The sequence below is a fragment of the Podarcis cretensis genome, assembly GCF_951804945.1.
Source record: "Podarcis cretensis genome assembly, chromosome: 10".
Lineage (NCBI taxonomy): Eukaryota > Metazoa > Chordata > Lepidosauria > Squamata > Lacertidae > Podarcis > Podarcis cretensis.
Window position 1 is genome coordinate 45,676,070 of NC_137179.1, and position 19,505 is coordinate 45,695,574.

The following is a 19,505-nucleotide window of genomic DNA, read 5'->3' on the forward strand; positions in this document are numbered from 1 at the left end:
ATTCTCCAAATATCAATCAAGTCCATAGTTTCAGTCATTTCGAAAAAGATCTTTGGTAGTCTCCCTTCTTTTGAAATCATTTGTCTCTGTGCTTTATCCATGTTTGTTGAGACAACTCCATTCATGTCTCCCATCATTAGGATTTTATAGTCTAAAAAGTCAACTAATGTCTCATGCAACTTCCTAAAGAATTCGGCCTTCCCTTCATTTGGGGCATAAACTCCCACAATTAATATCTTTTCTCCTTGAATTTGTATTTCAATTGCCAGGTATCTTCCTTGTTCATCTTTAAATATTAATTTTGGAGCCAACTTTTCCTTTGCATAGATCACCACACCTCTTTTCTTTACTTTGTCTGATGAGATGAATTCTTGACCGAGTCTCTTATTTATTAATAATTTCCTGTGTATCCTGGCAATATGGGTTTCTTGCAAACATATTATGTCTAGTTGTTCTTTCTTCAAAATGTGAAAAACCTGCCTTCTTTTCCGAGGAAGGTTCAAACCATTACAGTTCCAACTAAGGAGTTGCAGAGACATTTTGTATTTAGGTAGCTGTTCCTCCAACTGCTCCAAGCTTCTGCTCTTCCTCCGATGGTGGTAGTGGAAGTCCAAATGACAAATTTGCTATATCGGGTGGTTCCCTCTCAGTATTCAGTATTCAGTATTCTATCTCTTTCTTCTTTTGATCTCAATGTAATTAAGCAATCCCTTGGTTTTTTGTCCTGCCTTCTACCCAGTCGAAAGGCTGAAATTATCTCAAGTTCCTCATCTTCCTCCCATTCCTCCCGCCAAAAAGTTATGATGTTCTCTGTGAGAAATTTCACAAGGTTGTCCCCTTCCACTTCAGGCACCAATCTAAATTTTAAATTCTTCTCTTTACGTTGAAGTTCCAGTAAGGAGAGGGCTGCATCATGCTCATTCACTTTTTTAACAATAGGCCCAAATTTTTCCCTTGTCTCTTCAGCTGTTATTTTTGCACTTTCTGCAATCTTTCGTGTTTCTGAATTTTCCTGAATTAATCTATTTATAGAATCTGTGTTCGATGCGACACTAGCCGTATTCACGTCTAACCTTGTTGTCAACTCTGTTAATTTTTTAGAGTTCTCTGTCGAAAGTTTTGTCAATGCTTCCAGGGATTGATTTATTTTAAGTAGAGCCTGAGTCATAGGATCCATAGAAGCTGGTGTTTTTTCCTGCACAGCTGCAGTTCCTGATATAGAGGCCCTTTTCTTGTGAGATTGTTTTGCTTTCTGCCTTGTTACTATCTCATCTGTAGGGGCACTCATATCCTCAAGGTCGTTTTCACAGAGTTGATTCCCAAGTGGAAAATCCCACTGTTACTTTTTCAAGTGCAACAGTTTCAGATAGAGCCCTCTAGAGGGAGCATTCAATTGTATCCAAATGGCAAAGATGGAAAAACAACAAAGAAGCAAGGGAATATAACAGTAGCCAAAAGTTTCCAATGTCCAAATTGTAAAGTCTCTATTTTTCTATGTGGCCAAAATGCAACAAAGTACATCTAAGGTCCGATAACTTTTTTGCAAACAAGTCCCCACTTCTCAAAGTTTGACAGACCACGTCCCAGGTGTCTTGTTTGGGCAGCCCGACCCCAGGGGATTTGGCAATGGAAGGTCTTAATTTTCCATTAATTTTCCAGCAGATTAACAACGTTCCAATCCCTTCCCCCCTTCTCCTGCCAGTCTGGGGGGAGGTTTTAAGTCCGATGTCAGTTTGACAGCTTAAAAAAATTAGAAAGGTTCCCTTTAAGTGCAGCTTGATTTTCGTTGCTTTATTCCTTCTGCAGTTCCGGGGAGGCAGACTTCCTTAATTTTTGCCTTTCCCGTTTTCAGCCAATTTTATTTTTTTAAAAGTCCCGTTACTTTTCCAATCTTACTCACGGGTGTTGTGGTCAAATTCCAATTGCAGGAAGGAATCGGCGCTCTCCGCTCATGGCGACGCGGCTTCACTCCGCTAGCTGGGTGACGACTCTCAGCACCGCGCTTACCCCGATGCCGCTCAGAAGCCTTTAAAAAGGCTCCCTCACAGTACCGGGGGGCGCAGAAGGTGCCCACCGAATCTCCTTTGTTCACAGGCTCCGCGCCTGTGATTTTAGGGGTCCCCCGCTTGCCGTAGCGGGTGAGACCCGAACTAACGGAGCAGTCCTGCCTCGGAGCTCGAGGCTCGGACCGCCATTAAGCGCTGGCGCCGACCGGAAGTCTAGGCCCATTTATTTCAATGGGTCTACTCTGAGTAGGACTTGATTGGATGGGGGAATGCAGTAAAAAAATGAGATAAATGGGATAATCAGCAAGCATATAACCATCATGCAAGCAAATGAGGATAAAATCAGGAAGAATGCTCATTGTCAGATAGTCTCCCCACAAACAAATCAGAGCAAATGGCCAGGAAAGAGCAGATAGCACCTAACCTTTGTGTGAGCTTTATGCAAGCAAATCACAATGAAAGCACAATAACAGATTATCTGGAGGCACATTTGGATTATTGGTGCTTTAAGCTAAAGCTTTCAGTGTTAGCTCTCTTCTTTTTTAGGTGTCTGATTCTTTTATACAAATGAAGATCTTTAACTGTTAATCGTTCAAATGTAAGGTATCTTGTTTCTCAACCAGGGTTATGGTGGCCAGGAGAAGGCTTTCATCGCAACCCAGGGCCCGATGATTAATACAGTGAATGATTTCTGGCTGATGGTGTGGCAAGAGGACAGTCCTGTCATTGTTATGATCACAAAGCTGAAGGAGAAAAATGAGGTACTATTTCTCAGATGAGCCACTTGTGAAAACAACCCCTCCGAATGTGGAAACCAGCCAGTGCTGGGATCAAATGATCAACACCCAAATGTCATCATGATAAATGCTATATACAATCAGAACCCATTGCCATGCAGGACATATTTGGGAGAAGAAAAAGCTAAGGCGTAAACCCTACACAAATCTAGAGTGGAGGCCCTAAGATGGTTGGATGGTGTCTTGTATGCCTCCTTCTGGCAACTCCTGCAGCCAAGCTGGTGCCAAATGTATTGATCTGCTTTCCTTTGGACCACATCAGCAAGGCCAAGAGGGGTTGGGGTTTTTTTGTCATCTGGGTGGCCCAGGACCTCCATTTACACTGCCCAAATACACACTGCTCCTTCTGCATACCTTGTGTCTGGACTTCAAGTCCTACCTCGACAGCATAGTTGTATTGAAGCATGCAGGATGGGTGGAGTGGGTACTATGATCAGGAAAAGAGTCTGACTACTCCTATCGTCTCTGACTACTGGTCCTGCTAGCTAGGGATGGTGGTAGTTGTAGTCCAAAAACAGCAGGAGACCTAAGTTTGGGAAACCCTGGTCTAGGCAATTGATTGAGGACCTATCTATTTAATTATTACCCTATCCAAAATATACTTGCAGGACATCTAAAAGATTGTATTCTAAGGGCACGTGAGATTTTGTAAATTAAACAGATCCTTGTCTGACCTGATCAGAATGCTTATAGAAACCTGCGATGGCCACCAACTTGCATGGATTTAAAAAAGGATTGGACAGATTAATGGAGGATAAGGCTATCAGTGGATACTAGCTATGGTGGCTCTGTTCTGCCTAATGTTTCTAGATACCAGGTGCTGGAAGCCACAGGAAAGCAGAGCACTCTTGTGATGGGTACTGCTTGTGGCTTTCCCACAGCATCTGGTTGGCCACTGTGAGAACAGGATGCTGAACTAGATGGGCTGCTGGCCTGATCCAGCTGGCTCTTCTTATGTTCTTAAACCTATAATATGACCTAAAGTAGAAATATTTTCCCAAAGGAAATGCCAATTTTTTGAACACTTACATCTAACACTGCTTGAAAAGAATGACTTGAAAGGAACACCCAATGGTTTCCAACATATCAGGAAGCCCTGTGTTTACCAGAATTGCCTAGGCTCCTTACAATATTGTTTATCTACATTGTCATGGACTGACAGTGGCAATTTCCTCCTAATAAAAGAAGGGGAGATGTCTTAAGTAGTTCCCAGGCTATATGGAGAAAGTCTGTGTTTACATGAGCTTCTGACATTCCGCTGAGAAACCCTGGCAAGAGTATTAAGGACTGTTGTGATGGTAGATGAATGATTCTGTCACCTTATTTGCTACTGGAAGCACAGAGGTTTGGGCACACGGTTGTTTTGCTATCTAAATGTCTGTCAAATATTCAGAGAACAGGGGAAGAAAGGAAGGAACAGCTGGAAAAGGACTGATGAATTAAAAAAAGAAGAGACAAAGCGTCAAAATGGTGCTGAGCTATGTAAAAGCTTTAATAAGAAATATATAATGCCTAAAGAGACGCGGGTGGCACTGTGGGTTAAACCACAGAGCCTAGGACTTGCCGATCAGAAGGTCAGCGGTTTGAATCCCCGCGACGGGGTGAGCTCCCGTTGCTCGGTCCCTGCTCCTGCCAACCTAGCAGTTCGAAAGCACGTCAAAGTGCAAGTAGATAAATAGGTACCGCTTCAGCGGGAAGGTAAATGGCATTTCCGTGCGCTTCTCTGGTTCGCCAGAAGCGGCTTAGTCATGCTGGCCACATGACCCAGAAGCTGTATGCCGGCTCCCTCGGCCAATAAAGCGAGATGAGTGCCGCAACCCCAGAGTCGGTCACGACTGGACCTGATGGTCAGGGGTCCCTTTACCCTTTACCTATCTAATGCCTAAAGTGTTTCAGCTGACCCTTCCTTGAGGGTATCAGGCCTCACTGAAATACTCTAGCAAGTCATGAGGATTCATATCTTTGTTTGCTCATCAACTTTCAAAGAAGAGCGGGGAGTTGTTTTTATTTTGAAAGTACTGGCACGGATGAAAATGTGCAAACCCCAACGCTTACCACGAAAAACCAAAACCCAAGCATTTTGAGTGGCTTACTGCTAAATCCATATTCGCCAGAAGAGAGAGTGCAGACACCCCATCCGTATCTCTAGTTGCTTTCAGTGAGACTTTACAGCAGCTGATTGGAGCATTCTTTATTAATTTAGACCATTAATAGTCTGCCTCTCGTTCAAAGAACTCAGGGCAGGCAACACAACAGAATCCAAAAGCATACAATATCTATATGAAAGAGAATAGAAACATTGGGGCAGACAAAAGAGCAGCCACATTATGTTGCTTTCAGTAGCAGTTTTTACATAAGAGCCATAATGGCAGTGAACCCCCAAAACAGGCCTAACAGCATCACCATCAGTGTGAAGTGCTCCTATTCAAGTTGGCAGACACTCCATTTCACATCCAGCCCCCCCCAGCCCCCGTTTTCATTCTCCCTTTGTCCATTAGTCAGCATTCCATGCCTATTGAGCATGCTCATTCCTCGTTGTGTTGTTTTGTGGAGGTTTTCCCCTCCTTGTGTAGATTCCCTGGATGTTTTCCCGTGCTTTTTCAAATCTTGGAGTTCCAGAACCTAATGGGTTACATTTGTTACTGTGGACTGAAGATAAGACTCCTCCCTTAGCCTTTTGTTTCTAGTCCGGTCTCAGGGTTTTTTCAAGCCAATTTTGATCTAATGCATTTGGCTGCTTTCTATGTATTTCTTGAACTTGTAAATCACTCCATTATCATTTATGGGAAGAAATGCTGATCCTATCACTGAGACAATTTCCTCGGTATATATATATTCAGTTTCAATTTTACCTTTTACTAATGAACTTAGGCCTGCTTTTCACTGGTGATTAATCTATTCACTAGCAGGTGCACCACTATTGCTGTAATAATAATAATAATAATAATAATAATAATAACAACAACAACAACATTCCTTAAACAATAGGTAGAAAGGGAAACAAGTGGATAAACCAATAAAAAGGACCAGCCTTGGTTTTCAATAGCAAGCCAATTATTACATACAGATACCTGTGGTTTTCATTTCCCCAAAGGGGGGGGGGAATGCATGTTTGCAGTTACAGATAAGTGCCATGAATAAAGTACCTGGGTTATGAGAAATTTATCATGGTGCTGTTGTTTGGGGGACAAGGGAAAAGGCAGCAGTGAAATGTTCAACAATTTAACCATTTTTACTGCAGTTGTGCAACAATGCAGAACCATTGCCATGAAATGAAACTAGCCCAGAGAAATGATCTGCAATTACAATCCAAAATAACTTGCAAAATGAATCCACAAGAGGAATGTTACAAATTTTCCCCTCTCTGGTGTGGCTTTTACACCTTCAACAGCTATATGAGGGCTTCCTAGCTCAAAGACATAGGGGCAAGAAAAGTTTCGCCTGTTGTTTTGGTCTGTTTTTGGCTTTGTTGTTGTTGTTTTTCCTTGTTGTTGAGCTGTTCCAGAAATAGAAAGGTGGTAACTGGTAACTGGGGTTCCCTAGGACAATCTTTTCAGGGGACGCTCAGGAGGCACAAAATGAGTGAGAAGTTTCTCAGCTTTTTCAAAAACTTAAGTGTGTGTTTGTTTTAAAAAAGAGGCACATATAGCAACGGTGGGTAAAAAGTCTTTTCATGCACATAAGAATACAAAATAAAAAAAAAATCCTTCCAGTAGCACCTTAGAGACCAACTAAGTTTGTTATTGGTATGAGCTTTCGTGTGCATGCACACTTCTTCAGATACAGTAAGCTCACACCAATAACAAACTTAGTTGGCCTCTAAGGTGCTACTGGAAGGAATTTTTTTATTTTGTTTTGACTGCGGCAGACCAACACGGCTACCTACCTGTAATAAGAATACAAGGTTTAAAAAAATAGTCTTTTAGGCTGCAATCTTATACACATTTACCGGTACCTAATAGTAACCTCAACTGAACTCAGTAAAACTTATTTCTAAGTAGTCAAGTGTAGGATTGCACTGTAAAGGTAAAGGGACCCCAGACCATCCAGTCATGGACAACTCTGGGGTTGCGGCGCTCATCTCGCTTTACTGGCCGAGGGAGCCAGCGTACAGCTTCTGGGTCATGTGGCCAGCATGACTAAGACACTTCTGGCGAACCAGAGCAGCGCACAGAAACGCCGTTTACCTTCCCACCGGAGCGGTACCTATTTATCTACTTGCACACTGATGTGCTTTCAAACTGCTAGGTTGGCAGGAGCAGGGACCAAGCAACGGGAGCTCACCCCATCGTGGGGATTCGAACTGCCTACCTTCTGATCAGCAAGTCCTAAGGCTCTAGCCCACAGCTCCACCCACCACATAATTTATTTTTTAGAAAGAGTCATGCTTAGTCTCCTTTTTATAATAGGACTTACTTCCAGTTCCATGCAGAGAGAATTGCAGCCTTAATATAGCAATTGGTTTTTAATCAAGACATTTATGTGCAGCATGAGATTTAAATAAAATAATTTCATAGGCACTGGTATAATAATGGGGCTTTTAAAAACATGTAGGCAGTTAAAGAAGAAGAAGCTGCTAACAGCTGAAGAATGTGTGGGGAAACTGGACTTTTATGAAAACTCAATGGAAAAGAAGTCAGGCAATATTCTATGTATTAGCTAAATGAATTTTGAACATGCAGAGCTCCTATTTCTGATATGTAACATTTCTTTTTTACAAATTGTATGTTGGTTCCCCCCCCACACACCTTCTGTTATCTTTTCACAAAACAAGGCGTGTAAAGGCAACTGTAATAAATTTGCTAAGTAATTAAAATGTGTTATGAATATATGCACATGCATTTGAATTCAAGGTTTGCATCTAAAGTTCACAGGCAAAGGCCATGATTGGCTATTTTTTCTGGCATCATAAACCATTGGTTTGGATCACTGGATTGCCCTCCAGGTGTTGTTGGACCTCAACCCCAATCACCTCTCAGCACTGGCCATGATGGGAGTTAGGTCAACAACATCTGGAGACCAAAGGATGGGAAAGCCTCAGTTAAAGATGTATAGAGGGAGGAGAACTTGAATCATCATAAAATCTGTTTCCAAAAATTCAAAGTGACTCTCACTAAGGTGTGAAATGCTAGCATGTGCTGTAGGTGTGCTGTAGTGTGTCTGCATATGCATTTATGTGGGTGTGGGCTGGAGACAACACACACACACACACACACACACACACACACACACACACCTTAGGGTAAGTACCATTGAACTCAACTGACATTTTTAAAAAGTCACCTGCAACTTCTCCCCAAAAGGCAAAGAGGGGAGAAAACAGGGTCAGGTTCCAGGAAATGGAACTGCCCATGGGAAATAAGGACAATATTGGAAATATTGGCATTTATATTAAAAATTATATTGAAATATTAGCAGTTCTAACAAGGGAGTTATTCCATCACCACTATCAAGCAAAACAGGGTTTGTTTGTTTTTAATCAAGCATTTTAAAATTTCTATTTTCCAGAAATGTGTGCTGTATTGGCCAGAGAAGAGAGGAATATATGGAAAAGTGGAAGTTCTTGTTAACAGTGTGCAAGAATGTGAGAATTACACTGTCCGTAACCTTACATTAAAGGTAATACAAGTTCTGGTCATTTCTCGTCTCCTACCATATCTGCTTGTGTCTTCTTTTAACGAGTAATACAATTAAGAAAGCACTATTCATAGTTCATCACCAGTGTACACGTTTATTTTCAGCAAGGAAGCCTTTCAAGACATGTGAAACATTACTGGTACACATCCTGGCCAGACCACAAAACTCCAGATAGTGCTCAGCCCCTTCTACAGCTCATGCTGGATGTTGAAGAGGACAGGGTGGGATCCGTTGGTAGAGGACCTGTAATTGTGCATTGCAGGTAATTTGCTTTCTTGCTTTCTTTTTTTAAAAAAGTTGTTTCTCTTTAAAGTTCAGTGAAGCAGAATTTCTATAGGGGTGCTGGGGGGGATTCAGAAACCAAATCACTATGTAAAGTCACTGTTTGCTGCCATCCTCTCATTTTCCTGATACCACTTGATAGGAAGATAGAAAGTTTGTACTGGTTATTCCCATCCCAATGTAACTAACAACATTTCTACTGAATTAGAATTGCAGTCGCAGAAATGTGTTTACCTTTACACCATTGCTGTTCTGCCAAGGTGTTGCCTCAACTTTCCCCTCAGCATATCTCTATATGCTAATATTTAATAAAGCAGAGAAATGTGCAGTTGCACATTCCCACCATGCTGGGGCAGGAAACCATTACAATTTTGTGCTGTGGATCACTGCTCAGTTATGAAAGGAGCAAACTGAAACATAAGCAAGCCTAGAAAACTAGGAGGGAAATCGGCAGATTGAAGCACACCTTTCATGCTTTGAGGAAATGGCACATGTGTCACTCCTTGTCAGTGTTAATTAACAGTGTCTAAATTCTGCTCCTCTTTTTGGAAAACAATTTTCCTCTTTTTTATGATTTCAAACATTATAGTCTTGTATGAATAGAAGGCAAGATCATCCCAGTGCCAGATTTACGTATAAACTAGGCAAGCTATAGATTAGGGCCCCACTCTCTTGGAGGGGGGGCAAAAAAATAAGGGGGGGGGGAACCTGGAGGTACATTTCCAAAATATAAGATAAAAAACAAATAAAATAAAACGTACATAGAGCAACAGTGTTTTGTTTTGTGTTGTGTAGGCTCCTATGATGTAAGTAATGGGCCCCGCCTGCTAGCCTGCTCCCTAAAATATCACTGGTTTGTTCATTTCTATATATAGGGTGCCTACATTCTGCATGTGCAAATGGCTTTAGATACCTATTAGGTCCATAAATTACCATATAGCATATATTCAACACAAAAAACAGAGACAATTTGTTGTTGACAAAGGACAGCTGGGCATATAAAAGGCCCCATTACCTTCAGTAGCTTAGGGCCTCATCAAACCTAAATCCGGCCCTGATCATCCCTCATAGTATTGGGCGGGGCGGGGAGATGATTTCAAACTGAGTTTATAAGGATATATTAAAACCAATGAAAGAACCATTTTAAAGAAAAACCAGGGGAAAATCAGGGCCATATATGTTTTTACAGAATAGAAACCTGAAAATGCCAATCTACTAATTCACCAAGCATTAATATTTTCTGCTAGGTGTGGAGGGTGAAATATGAACCAATAAGATTATCCTGGGCTCACCATTCCTTCTTCTCCATGGATAGAACTTTGACAGATGATAGAAGATGATAATGACTGACATTTTAGTCCCTTTGATCTTTGGTATGGCCTTTTCCCCCCTTTTTTAACTTTCAGTGCTGGAATAGGAAGGACTGGATGTTTCATTGCTACTGCAATTGGTTGTCATCAGCTGAAGGAAGAAGGAGTTGTTGACGCATTAAGCATTGTCTGCCAACTTCGTTTGGACAGGTAAGATGACACTACATGCAAAATCCATCTGCAGTCCCAGTCCTGGTCATTTCTCCCATCCAACACTATTTGCCAAAACATCAAAGAGATGGAGATTCGTTCATGCACTGCCATCATCATATCTAGTTTGGCCCTTAGGGAATCATTCTAGGAACAAACTCAATTTTGTGTATAATGAAGACTCAATAAATTCATTTGGAGTAGGAATGGAGATAAATTTGGTTTGGTTTGCAATACCTAATTCACACTTTCGGATATAATATGTGAGCCAAAACTTGGATTTCTTTCCAAATTTGCACATCTCTGAAATTTTGTGATGCAATTCCCGAACCAAAATATGTGTTCAAAAAAATGGGTATTTGTGGGCACAGTATGCTTTAAAATGCATGCACCAATGGATATAAAGTACAAAAATGCATTATATTAGGAAATTTGCTTGCAGAAATGTGTTTATTAGACAAAACAGCCTGCGAAGATATGCATATTAGTAGAAATGCACACTAAAATGCTGAATAATTTTTGTGAGGTCTTTTCTGTTGTTGCTTTTTAACACAAACCGATGCATAACTACAGCAAACAGAGCTTAGGGCAGGAAAAAGTAGAAATGGAGACAAAGTGAAATGGACAGATTCGCCCATCCCTAGCTTGGAGTTTTTGAAGAAAAATATTAAAAAGCAACTTCAACAGACTGCAATTTTCAGCAGACAAGTGGTGGCGGGGATAGGATTGGTACTTAATTCTTTCCCTGCCTCCCCTTTTAGTATGGGTCCTTGTTTGATAGCGGTGCAGAAACTCCAGGGTACTTTTGCAGTGACTTTTAACACATTTGTCATAGGTGTCCACACACTATACTTTTTACGGTCAAAACCAAATAAAAATGGCACTGGCGAATGCTGCAGTCAGTGAGTCACTGCTGCAGAATTTCTTCTGTGTCAGCTGGTAAGGCAGGAAGTCTGGGAGGCGTTAGAAAAAGGACAGGAAAACCTGCACTTTGTACATGTGCCCCTACGGTCACAATAGGTCACATATTTAGTGTAAGAATGAAAATGCATTGACACTGGGAGCCAGGTTTTGATTTGCTGCTACGTTTTAAGACGCACGTTGCTCCGTCCAAATTAATTTGGAATAAATAGTTCGGTGGCTGAGGCACTGCACGTTGCAAAAAGAGGAAGCAAAACCTGACGGTGTAATTTTAGATTTTCATAGCATGAAATATAAAATGCAGCAGATTGTCTGCAAACATCCATCTTTAACATTACGTTTCTGCTCATTACTGTATCTGGGGCCAATACAGAACCCCATGTGAAACCTCATTAGACAGAAATGAAAAGTAATGTGAACCTACAGACCATAAGCCAGAGATGAGAAACCTCTGACCCTCCAAATATTTGTTGGACTAATTATTATTATTATTATTATTATTATTATTATTATTATTATTACTATTTATATCCCGCCCTCCCCAGCCGAAGCCGGGCTCAGGGTGGCTAACAACAATAAAATAGTACAACATTCTAAAATCATTTCATTATAAAATTAATTCAACTCAAATTGATGGCAACCATTAGGCTAAAGTTCTGCGAAGATTGCCAAAGGAGGGAGTCAGGCTGTGCCCTGACCAAAGGCCTGGTGGAACAGCTCTGTCTTGCAGGCCCTGCAGAAAGATGTCAAATCCCGCAGGGCCCTAGTCTCTTGTGACAGATCGTTCCACCAGATTGGAGCCACAGCCGAAAAAGCCCTGGCTCTAGTTGAGGCCAGCCTAACCTCTCTGTAGCCTGGGACCTTCAGGATGTTTTTGTTTGAAGACCGTAAGTTCCTCTGTGGGACATACCAGGAGATGCTCCCAGCAACCCTATTGGCCATGCTGACTGGACCTGATGGGAACTGGAGCTCAATAGCATCTGAATGGCTATGCCATTAGCAGTGATACCCCTATAAACTCTCTGGGGTAGTGGGAACTATTCTGTCACTAAAGGTACTTGCCATCTCTTTCCACCTCCCCCTTTTTCCCCCCAGAGGTGGAATGGTCCAAACCAGTGAACAGTATGAATTTGTGCATCATGCGCTGAACCTGTACGAAAGCAGGCCATCTGCTGAAGCTGTCCAGTGAAACCAAGAAGGAAGAAGCAAATATGTTGATCTCTCATGGGGTAATTTGATTCGTTACCTACCAGCAACTTCTTCAAGGAGTTTACAGCTGTGAAGAGGAGTGGCACTGCAGCCAACTTGTAAAAGGAATGTGGATGGTTAAAAACAAAAACAAAAGCATACAAGATTGACGGACCTTTGTCTTGAATGTATTGTGAGTTCCCTGAACCAGTTTTTAAATGAAGGTTAATGTACTGATGTTACATTTGGATTTCACATATATATCTTATGGAGGATTTGTTTCTGTATTAGTGGGATCTGCCACACAGAATGTATGTAACGTATGTTTGTATGTTCTACAATGGACTTGGGAAATTCCACTGAAGAAATGTGTACAAATGCTTTAACGTTTGCAACAACAACAAAAAGTCTGTCTTGTGAATAGGCTGTCAGGTGTTCTACTGTACCTGTTAAGTGCTATTACCTATTATGTGGTAAACTTTATTCCGAGCCTTTTATGATTCTTGCCAATTATGATTCTTGGTCAATTATTGGCTTCAAATGGAAACAAATATTTTTTGAAAAGCCCATTGTTTTTGAAACTATTCGAAATCAGTTAGGTATTTTATATGACAGCTCCTAAGTTGTCTTATACGACAACTCCCAAGTACTCTTAGATATTTAAGTGTGTATAGTAAATTCTATAAAGCATTGTGGAACACAATGGCGGCCACACAAAGGGAGTGTTTCCTGTGCGAGCCTGACTGAAACAAATAAAAGTTATAAAAGAAATCCTGTATTTCATTCAAGGTTGCTGTACCCTTGTGGACTTCTCTTTCGCTTCATTGGGGCTTGCACAAGTGACATTTCCAGTGGATTGAGCCCAGTGTCTTTTTTTCAATGTTGATGTATATATTTGATACTGTCAATTGTCTTAGAAGCTGCTTTTTGCTCCAGGACAGAATCCGGTGTATTTGTAAATCTCGTGAGTCGTTTTAATTTTAAAAAAAGAGAAACTTTGTAACATATACTAAATGGTAAGAATTTTAAATATTTGCCTGTCTTTTACCGAAAGCTTTTTTAAAAAATAAACACAAGTTCCATTTATTGTAAGGAGATGGATGGGTGTTCAGGGGAACACAAACTAGAATGGACCATGAGGATCTTGGTGTTTTCTTCTTTTTATCTTTGCAGTGATCAGTTTGTAAAGACAAAAAAAGTATCGCTGGAACCCCCCATTTGGCAAGAACTGAGGAGTCTCATCATAGGATTTGATAATGAGTTTCTAAAGCAGTTATGTTACCTTTGCTTCATCCAACCAATAAACTTGATACAAAATATTTAAAGATGTCTATATTTTCCTCATGTTATTTCACCGATTACCAGCCAATTTTCTCCCTCAGCAAACCCATGAAACTCAGGTCTGCCTCGATACGCATCTCGGAATACCCCACCCTGGGCATTTTACTTCCCACAGTACCCTGTAATATGCTCCTTCCTCCGGTCTACCTAGGCCTAATCCAAGATGTCTTTTCTGCTTGAGGTGAAGGACAAATTGACCCCCTCCCTAATTCTATGCACAAAAGATAGTCTCATTGGCATCTGAGCCTTACCGTGCCCTCCAGTGCACCTGGGGGCAGCAGACTAGTTTCCAACAGCCTGTAGGACAGGACTCATCACACAGCACACATAGCTTTGTCCTCCAACACCTCACCACTTGTACCCAACCCAGCATCAGCTGTTAAAGGTGCCCTCCCCACTCTGTCTAATGGTAGGGCTGGCTCTGGGCCATCTCCTCAGCTGGCAGAAAGTGGTGTGAGGCCATTGGTGAGCGCATAGGGCCTTTCCCTGAAACATTTTCTGCCATTTCAGCTGAGTACTTCCATATTCAACCTGCAGTGCAGAAATCTCCCCTCTGGATGTGAGTGCTTTGGAAGTTGACACACCCATCTTTACAGATATGTGAAAGTAGTATTAGGTAAAGATGTGATAATTAGCTAGAGCCAAGGGTGCAAGGTACCTCAGGATTATACATGGGTAGGGGCGAAATGAGACTCAGTTTGCATTTAAAGGCTGCCTAATCTGCACTTTCTGAAACAAAATGTGAACTGAAACACAGCCGTCCTTCAAAGTCACACTTCTCCAAATTTGTGATGCAGTTCTCCAGCCACTGTGTCAAAAATGCCTATATTAGGGGAAAGTGTACATAGAAAGGATTATATTATTGAAAATAACATACACAAATGCATTATATTAAGAGAAACTGCCTTGCAAAAATGTGTGTTTTAGGCAAATGTGGATATTAGAATAAATCTGCACTAAAATACTGATTAATTTTTGTGAGGCCTTTTTAAAATAGCAATTGCGTGGAATTGTGAAGAACTGAATTTAAGATTGAGAAAATGAGAAACAGAGAGAAACCAGAGAGAGATAGCAGAGATAGACATGGGTATATCTTGGTGGGTAGATTGAGAGCCATGCTCCAGTACATGCCCCAGTCTCCCTGGAACAAAGGAAGAAGCTCTAAGATTTACGGTTCTGCACTCAGAAGAGGCAGATGCTGCATAAAAGTGTTCCATCCATCTGGACAAGGTAAGATCAAAAAAGGATACAGTGGTACCTCAGTTTTCAAACATCTTAGAAGTCGAACATTTCAGTTTTCGAATGCCGTAAACCCAGAAGTTAATACTTCGGTTTTTGAACACGCTTTGGAAGTTGACCATGCCACACGGCTTCTGCTGAGTTCAAGATCTGGAGGCCTAGCTGTCGGCTATTGAGTTGCTGAATATTTCGGAACTCGAATGGTCTTCTGGAACGGATTACGTTCGAAAACCAAGGGACCACTGGGCAAATGAGAGGAGAATCAGAATTCAGTGTCATGGCCTTCCCTTCATGCTGGCTTCCTAATACAAAAGGTCCAAGCCATCGGCATCAATTAAACTCACAATAGGAGTGTTCACACATGACATTCAACAAGTGTTCAGTTTGTGTACCTGGGTTCAGAACAGCTGAGTTGTCCAAATCTGCGAGTGTCCATTCTTTCACACAAAGACTTATACACCCATAAGGTAAAGGTAAAGGGACCCCTGACCGTTAGGTCCAGTCGTGGCCGACTCTGGGGTTGCGGCACTCATCTCGCTTTATTGGCCGAGGGAGCCGGTGTACAGCTTCCGGGTCATGTGGCCAGCATGACTAAGCTGCTTCTGGCGAACCAGAGCAGCGCACGGAAACACCGTTTACCTTCCCTATTTATCTACTTGCACTTTGACGTGCTTTCAAACTGCTAGGTTGGCAGGAGCAGGGACCGAGCAACGGGAGCTCACCCCGTCGCGGGGATTCGAACTGCCGACCTTCTGATTGGCAAGTCCTAGGCTCTGTGGTTTAACCCACAGTGCCACCCGTGTACAGTATAATGTGTGAATAAGCCTAATGAGAGAGACTTCTGGGTGTGAGTCAAACATGGTATCTAATCACGTGGCGCTCCTGGATGGATTCATAACATATCATTACACAAGCTTGAGTGTTTACAGGACAACATAGTATATATTTACATCGGCCAATCAAGAATACCTGCAGACACAGAATGGTTTACAGACAGGCAATTAAAGGAAATTATAGCCCCTTTTCCTCTGCTGAGTTTTCAAAGATGCTTAAGCTCTGTATTTGTTTTTGAAATGTACCCCCTTTTGCTTGTGTTTTGCCTAGCCAGGACAGATAGCTAGTGCATGCTGAAGAATCATATGAAACGACAAAGTGGTATAAAAAAACCCAAAAAAACAATTGAATAGAAGGAAGTGTTCGTCACTGACATTTTCCTCCTGCGAAGGCACATTTCCTTCCTAGCCTTCGCTTCACTTATCTAGGGTATGCATTTTTCTAAAAAGAAAAAAAAATGAGTGAGAGAGAAAGAGAAAGAAGCAATGGAAGTAGTTAGAAGAAAAATGGAGAGTTTATTTCACATTCTAATTTCTACCTGCCTGGCTTTTGGGATCTCTGGTAAGTACAACTCCCCTTCAGATTTTTGTGTTTCTTGCTTGTTCTGGCCGTGGTTCCCAAGAGTTCCTGGGAGTTTCCCCTGAGCTGCTGAAAGGGAATGATTTCCGTGCTTCAGTTTATACAATAAGGGAGAGAGGCATTGGCCGAGTAAAACCCAAGATTGTTTAGGTTTCAATCAAAAAAAGGAAATAAACTTTCTTTTGAATCATTGCTTCATTCTTTGAGAAGTCCTCCCCATTCGACACTCTCTTTGGTCCATCTTCATCTGTGAGGGACTTTGAGACTTTATCCATGTTTTGTGCAGGCAAGTTATAAAATCAGAAGCTTTCACAGATACATTTTTGCCATAACTTATCATAATATAAATCATCCCACAGCTAATTACAGATGAAACACAGAAAAGCGGAGCAGCCAGGCATATTCTTTAGTTGAAGATGGGGCTCATCACCAAAGAGCTGAAATTGTATTTATTCCATGCTGTAAAATATGGGATGGGAAATAACTTATTTTGTGATGCAAGGGAGTGATTCCTTGTGATTTTGTGATTCCTGAGTCTAACCACTGCTGTATACATGGTACCAGTCAGTCATTATTGGAAAGCAGTGAATGGAAACCGCATTGCAATGAGCAGGATAAGTCAGGGAGTTTATATTAATAACACCATATCTCATGTTTATATGAAGTAAACAGAGCCCAAGGGTGAGAGAAGCAGAGACAGATTTGAAAACACTCTAAAGCAAATGGTTTGCATGTTGCAAACCAGTTTTTTAAAGGATTATTAAGAGTTCGACTTATTCACAATATTGTTTATTGTGAAATGAAAACATGGGCAATTAATGGCTTAGTTTGATTTTCTTTCCCCTCTACTCTGAGAGGAATTAAGTTTCGGGAATCCACAGAAGTATGCAGAAAGTCTGTACACCATGATCCCAAACCTCCTTTTGACACAACTGTAAACTTTCTTTTTACCATGATTTGTAGGCGATTACCACAACAGAAAGATAGTGAGATAATAATGGTTATGGAAATGAGTTATCACACTTGTGGAGCTTGTATGGTTGCTATTGTTTCTGTTCTGTGAACCTTAACATATATTCTGTCCCATTTGTATGGGTTCTTCATTTCCCCTCTCAGGTGGTTTTCTTATTATCCATGAGCTAAAACAGCAATGTATTTATGAGAGCAATAAAACAGTATATGTGGGAACATGCAACCTGACCAATATAAACCAGCAGTGGAGATGGATGAAGAATGAAAAGCTCCTCCATGTTAGATCTGGCCAATGTCTGGCTATCAGCAGGTTTAAAGCGGCCCATTCACGCAAAGCCATCACCACCAACTGCTCTGAGGCACCCAGTTGGACCTGTCACAGCAGGGAAGGACTCCTTGAGGTGAAAAACAGCTTTCTGTTCCTCAAGAAACAAGGCTCGACGGTAGTAGTGAAGATGGGGAGGAAATATCTTCATAGTTGGAAAAGAATTGACGTCAACAAGAAGGGAGAGACTCTCCATGACAACCTGTGCTCAAGGAATGGTAAGCCACTCCTTTGAATATGCTTCCCATGAACCGTAAAGTGTGTCTTGCGCTGACCAATTTTGGAAGTTTTTGTTTTGCATTTATATCATTTTTTTCAAAGTAGTGTATGTGGTTCTTCTCCCTCCTTCCCTTCAACAACCCTGTGAGGTAGGTTAGGCTGAGAGGCAGTAATTGGCCCAAGGTGACCCAGTCAACTTCATGGCCCTGTCTACATTGACATTTAAGTAACATGACTTGCACTAATAAAAAGCCATTAAGAGTAGCTTCAAAGCCACTTTTGAAAGGAAAGGAATAAGATGTCTCTTCCTCGTATGCTTAGGTATTTTTAGCCTGTCAGGTGCTTTCTTAGCTGAAAACCAGTATGGGGTAATAGTATGAGTGTCAGACTAGGAGCTGGGAGACCAGGGTTCAAATACCCACTCAGCCATGAAGTTCACCAGATGCCTTTGTGCCAATCACTGCCTCTCAGCCTAACCTACCTCACAGAGTTGTTGTGGGGATTAAAAGAGATGGGGGGAACCATGTATGGCACCTTGGAGGAGAAGGCGGGATATAAATTTAATAGATAATAAGACAATTCTTGTATTTGGTCCTTTGGCACTCTGAAATAGCTTTTAAATGGTTTTATTGTTTTGTTTATTGTTGTGTGTAGGTCTGATACAGTCTGCAAAAAAGGAGTATACAAATTACACAACATCCCCTCTTAAAACATTTCATCACAGAAATGAAGATTAAAAAAATCAGCAATGACAAATGTAATATACACAATGTGCAACTTACATAGCATAAATGTACTGTCATTTAAACCTATTTTTAGGACAGTCATAATTCCTTCGCTGGGAACTTCATAATTATTAGGCCTGTTATATCATCAGTGTGGGGCATCTTACAGAGTTTTACAGAGACAAGTGCCTGCCATCAAGGAACTTAACTTATCTGAAAGATAAATCAGACTAGGAGAGTTGGTATCACTTTTAGAAGAAATGTAATATAATCATGTGTTGATATATTTAGTAATTAGGTACCCTTTTAAGGTTAATGGTCAGTAACTTCAACTTTAGTATGGTTTAAAAAGGCATCAAATGTATCTTTTCTCCACTAGACCCTCACCTGCTTTCTTGAAGCTTGTTACCTGCTTTCCTTCAGGTGCATCAAAGAAGCAGGTGCATCCTGATTGGCTCTCCCTAGCTAGGAGGAATAGTTGGTATCATCTAGAGCAGTGTTTCCCAACCTTGGGCCTCCAGCTGTTTTTGAACTACAATTCCCATCATCCCTGACCACTGGTCTTGCTAGCTAGGGATGATGGGAGTTGTAGGCCAAAAACATCTGGAGGCCCATCTAGAGCAGTCTTTCCCAACCTTTGGTCTCCAGCTGTTTTTGGACTACAATTCCCATCATCCCTAGCTAGCAAGACCAGTGGTCAGGGATATTGGGAATCTGCCTCATGGGTCAAATCTGTCAGAACAGCCCACCATAGCAGCAAAGGTGGATTTAAAGGGGAAGAGGGTGGAGATAGGAAAGCAAGTGAGGCAGTCTCATACACCAACCTCAGCACAGATCTGAGTACAAGGGAGTTTAGCTTTAAATCAGAGGCAGTGTAAAATGCTTCTGATAAAAACTTGTTGTTATTCTATCAAGGGCAC

General features: G+C 41.4%; 2 protein-coding genes across 4 annotated transcripts in view; both read left to right on the top strand.

The window, feature by feature from the left end:
• The window catches only part of PTPRR (protein tyrosine phosphatase receptor type R), a 117,807-nt gene extending 104,137 nt beyond the window's left edge, over positions 1–13,670 (top strand). For both annotated transcript variants that reach the window (XM_079993503.1, XM_079993504.1), the window contains exons 10-14: positions 2,630–2,767; positions 8,312–8,422; positions 8,545–8,702; positions 10,129–10,242; positions 12,259–13,670. In XM_079993503.1, the coding sequence (XP_079849629.1) occupies positions 2,630–2,767; positions 8,312–8,422; positions 8,545–8,702; positions 10,129–10,242; positions 12,259–12,352 (615 nt within the window). In that variant the 3' untranslated portion in view covers positions 12,353–13,670. The remainder of the gene's footprint in view (positions 1–2,629; positions 2,768–8,311; positions 8,423–8,544; positions 8,703–10,128; positions 10,243–12,258) is intronic.
• A 2,543-nt stretch (positions 13,671–16,213) lies between these two features.
• Positions 16,214–19,505, top strand: part of PTPRB (protein tyrosine phosphatase receptor type B) — a 72,270-nt gene continuing 68,978 nt past the window's right edge. For both annotated transcript variants that reach the window (XR_013843183.1, XM_079994006.1), the window contains exons 1-2: positions 16,214–16,326; positions 17,461–17,859. Coding sequence is in view for 1 of the 2 variants with exons in the window: in XM_079994006.1 (XP_079850132.1) it covers positions 16,251–16,326; positions 17,461–17,859 (475 nt within the window). In the remaining variant the exon portion in view is untranslated. The remainder of the gene's footprint in view (positions 16,327–17,460; positions 17,860–19,505) is intronic.